The 5122-nt window shown below is 35.6% G+C and overlaps 1 protein-coding gene across 1 annotated transcript in view; it reads right to left on the bottom strand.

Annotated features, from left to right (window-relative positions):
- Positions 1-1200: 1200 nt before the first annotated feature.
- LOC121390363 overlaps positions 1201-5122 on the bottom strand; it is a 310647-nt gene continuing 306725 nt past the window's right edge. Inside the window, exon 142 of the mRNA XM_041522159.1 lies at positions 1201-3364. Within this exon, the coding sequence (XP_041378093.1) occupies positions 3239-3364 (126 nt within the window). The 3' untranslated portion in view covers positions 1201-3238. The remainder of the gene's footprint in view (positions 3365-5122) is intronic.

The raw sequence follows: 5122 nt of genomic DNA, 5'->3' as shown, positions 1-5122 counted from the left end.
ATATTTTTATCTCATATTTAGTTTCATGGAAAATGAGTCAAGAATTTTATCTCATATTTAGTTTCATGGAAAATGAGTCCAGAAATGATGTATCATATTTAGTTTCATGGAAAATGAGTCCAGAATGTTCTCATATTTAGTTTCATGGAAAATGAGTCAACAAATGATGTATCATATTTAGTTTCATGGAAAATGAGTCAAGAATGATGTAAAGTGAAGCTTGTCTAAACCGGATCATGTCTGGGACCTAATATTTATCAGATTTAGACAGGATCCGGGTCACGTTTTTAAATTTAGAATATTTGGGATCATGAAATGTGGATTCCGGTTTGTTCAGGTTTCACTGTATCACATTTTATTTCATTATAATTATGTTACAAGTGTTAATAAAAAATGTATTGTCCTATAAACATTTCAAATTTCATAACATCACAAAGGTACATATCATCATAATCTCATTTAACATCACTTGATGCTTATTTTATACACACATGCTTGAAATGTCTGAATATTTTGTTAATAAAGTAGAATGTCAGTGTATAATTGCGTCCATTATCTTTGCTCATCTTCCAGGAGACTGGATCAAGCCCAGTCGGTAGAGAGCTCACCTGCGGCCTAATTCACTAAACTCTCTCAACTTTGTGATCTCGCAGTGCAGTGCTAAAAGACTTACAAAGAGGATGCTTTGTTGTTTAACAGAGCCCAAGAGACCTTTGTGAATTAGACCCCTGATGTGCTTCGGTCAAATTCCTTTGGCCGACCTATTGTCCGATAGTGGTTTTTTTCCCCATCCCAACAAGTGCCCCACGACTTCTATATCAAAGGCTATGTTATGTGCTCTCCTGTCTGGGAAAGTGCACATAAATCATTTCCACATAAATAAATCCAGGTGCTCTTGTGATGTGCTTAAACAAAAGTTTTAACTTTGCCTTCTTCCAGTCCCATCAGGTACATATGCCAGAAATGGTTTCTATCCATTGTTCCAATTTTTACCATTTTTCAATGACTGGTATATAATAAAGCATTGGAATGTGCTATTCGGTCTCTGGAAAAATGTATATGAAAATCTTGTTACTGCCATCAGTAAGAATAGTCCGTGAATGGCAATAGCTGAATAAGAAATTAGGGTGCTCTAGTGGCGTTAAAACTAAATAATGGTTGAATATGTTTTACTCAGCTGAAACAAACAACAAAAACTGATGCTTCTAAAGAAGTTTATTCTACGGACAAAGATATAAAGTATGATAAAAAAAATACATGTCACACAATTAAATTGAATTGAAAACTAAAGATTAATCCAGCCCCAAGTTCAGCCAGGGAATGTTTAGCTAACATTCGCGAACAATTTGATTGGTTACCAACATGGCCATTTGGTTTACTGGGAAATGCATAAACCAGTCTAGTGGACGTTTCTCTGCTCGGTCTGGCTAAACACAGCCCAGAAGTTTCTTTTTTCAAAGCATTATTCAGGAGCTTAGCCAGAAACATTTTAGCATTACGCACGCCGCTTTATGGGGGAAACATAATTACTGAAAAAGGGAAGAGTATATTTTATAGAACATTATCACAGACAGCCTCGATCTATTCCCAGATTATTTTGCATTATGCATGTGCGTAATGGGTGCTACTTGCAAAGATCTTAAACAGCAAGCTAAATATAAATGATTTTTTTTCCTTCTGAATTAAGACTATAGCCATAATTTAAAATTTATGTTCCAAAATAACATGTAGATGGTTAAAAAAAAAACCCAAACTTTTAGGGAACAGATTAAAAGCACATGTTTTTAGGCAACATTTAGTCAAGCCATTTAGCAGGTAAAATGCCATGCAACCTTAATTTAACTTAGCTAAAGCAGCACATAGCAATACAGAATGGTAATAAAACATCAACATCAAATCACAGTCTGAGGACAAGTATCAAAGGAATCAAGTAAAAACTGACATCACAACTTTGTAATGGATGGCTAAACAGATAGTCATACTGGAAAGAATTTTGTTTTAACCAATTTTGATATATCAGGGTTCATAGTCTCAAAGACTTTTACCTGCCATTCTCAAAGACTTTTACACAGCAACCATAGAAAATAGAATGCAATAAAAATACCAAATCGATTTGTTTATGTTGCTGTCCATGGAAAATATTTAGCTTTTTTACATGCATCATGACAGATTAAACCTTGTAAGTGGAAAATATCAAATGCATGCAGCTGGAAAATATATCATCATTGCTTTGGCTATGATTTGTGAGAATTTAAAGACTTTTATTACAATTCAAAGACCTACAAATATTTTTTTCAATCAAAGACTTTCAAGGCATTTAAAAACCACTTCCAACCCTGTATATGTAGAATATTTGTTCCAAAATGGCTAATTTAAAAATAAATAAATTGTACATTAGTCAAATACTCTGTTGAAGCCACTCTGTACAAAATTGAGCAATTTAGCTATCTTGGTATTATGCAAGGTGTGCTATGGATGGATGGAGAGAGCAAACGTAATAAACCAATTTCTTCTGGGGAGACATAGGTTATGAATTATTTTAGCACTGTTTTATGCATATAAAAACAAAACAAGAAAATCAGTGTTCTGCAAAACAAATTTGGACATAAAAAAGTAAATCGATCTTTTCCAAAAAATTGAAGCAAGTGCATGTCTGTATGTGTGATTGTGGACATGTATATTAGCATGTCTGTATGTGTGTGCATGTACTTTTATGTATGTGTTCTCACTGTGTACATGTGTATATATGCTTGTCTGTATGTGTGCATGTGCGTGTGTGGTGTGTCCGTGTGTGGTGCGTGCGTGTGTGTATTCTCTATATGTGTCTGTATATGTGTGTCTTCTCTATGTATATGTTTACAGAAAACCCTTCACTACATGGGTTAAATAGATATAAAAAAATAAGATAAAATACAAGGGAACAGTTTCTACACAGGAAAGAATCACAAACTACATGTATGGCCTGCAAATGATCTACATTCTGTCAAATAACTTAAATCTTTTTACTTACTTTAATGTTTTAAATTACTTTTTCAAATTAATCAACAACAAAAAAATTGTTTCCATCATATATCAATCAATATGTCCAGTTTTTGTTTTCACTTTATCACAATTAAATGTCTCATTATTTGCTTAATTTTATTAGCTAAATACAATGCAAATGTCAGTTTTGTACTACAAGTTTACTGAACTCTGTTTAGTATATTAAAATCATAAAATGTCTTTTCACAGGCTTGGTTTAGTCTTGCAGCTCGGTTTCCACTGCTGCCAGAGACGTTGGGGTAACGGAGAGGATTCCACTCATCCTACGTCCCGCGCAACTGGGAGCTGTTGTTTTCAGAGTCGAGATGGAGGTCGATGGAGGCTGAAAAATTACCGAGCAAAAAAAAAATTTCTTTTCTTTTCATCTCTACATCTGTCCTGGACCAAGCCACTGGCTATCCAGAGACTTGGCGCGTGACAGACATGCCTGAAACCTTAGTGGTTTATGGGCATGTTAAACACACACACACACACACACACACACACAGACACACACACACACTCTCATCTCTACACTTCTAATACACCAAACTGATTGGTTCAACGGTGTTAACAATTTTACATTCACAGCTTGATAAACCAAACCAAGAGTATGAATTGATAAGGAAGATGTGGCCCGGACAAGGATTTCCTTTAATATGCAGTAATGAGTGAAAAATAGGTCGAAGTGACCTAATTATGGTACGTGACACACAGCCATCCCAAGTTGTACTTGAAAGCAAGGTTTTATGAATTGATAAGGAAGATGTGGCCCGGACAAGGATTTCCTTTAATGTGCAAGAATGTGAAAAGTAGGTCACTATAACGTAGCTATGGTATGTGATGCATGAACCATCCCAAAAGTGTACTTGCATGCAAGGTTTGTTGATTCTGTATGAATACAAAAAAGTCCCAAGGTATACTAATGTGTCAAAAGTAGGTCATGGTGACATACATAGTTATGGTATGTGACACACAAATCATCCCAAGGTGTACTAATGAGAAAAGTAGGTCATGGTGACCTACACAGTTATGGTATGTGATGCACAAACCATCCCAAGGTGTACATGCATACAAGGTTTGATGATCCTGTATGCAGTGCTCCACAACTGGTGTAACAAAGGCCGTGGTATGTACTATTCTGTCTGTGGGGTGGTGCATATAAAAGATCCCTTGCTGTTAATTGAAAAGAGTAGCCCATGAAGTGGCGACAGCGGGTTTCCTCTCTCAATATCTGTGTGGTCCTTAACTATATGTCTGACACCATATAACCGTAAATAAAATGTGTTGAGTGCATCTTTAAATAAAACATTTCCTTGATGATCCTGCACGAAACAATGACAAATATATGTGCTCCGGAAATGACAATATAAAGAGTACAGGTGCAAAAATGCGATATAAACCATTTTCTTTCTTTTTTTAGTTAAAGCCATTATTGCATGTCAGTAAGGGCTAATCATAGGTCCGCTGATTTGCCGCAAAACGCGATTGATCCTTATGAAATTGTATTCAGTAAATCCTGGGGTTTTTTCTATCAAAATGCGATATACGCCAATTAAAAAAGTCACTTTTATTGAAAATTAAAAATGGATATATCGCGTTTTGCGCCTAACCTCTTCATATATAATACGACCTGTCAAACACTGGCATATAAAAAATTAAGCCATATACAACCCCTTCCCCTGACTAACTCACATTACTTTTCTGCAACTAGCTGTATTATTCAGGCAACTATATGAAAAGACGATTTGAAGAAAACACACATGGAAGATGTACACAAAAATTACTACGGTATGCAGTCGTACAATGTGTACATTGTTTTTCATGTTCATGCTTGTGGCTGCTTCAAGATATGGGCTTTATCCTGTGAAATTAAGGAAGGAAGGAAATGTTTTATTTAATGAAGCACTGAACACATTTTATTTACGGTTATGTGGCGTCAGACATATGGTTCAGGACCACACAGATATAGAAAGAGGAAACCCACTGTCACCACTTCATGGGCTACTCTTTTCAATTAGCAGCAAGGAATCTTTTATATGCACCATCCCACAGACAGGATAGTACATACCACAGCCTTCATTACACCAGTTGTGGAGCA

This window comes from Gigantopelta aegis, chromosome 15, assembly GCF_016097555.1.
Source record: "Gigantopelta aegis isolate Gae_Host chromosome 15, Gae_host_genome, whole genome shotgun sequence".
Lineage (NCBI taxonomy): Eukaryota > Metazoa > Mollusca > Gastropoda > Neomphalida > Peltospiridae > Gigantopelta > Gigantopelta aegis.
Note: the sequence above shows the minus strand (reverse complement) of the source record. Positions and strands in the feature narration are given on the sequence as shown.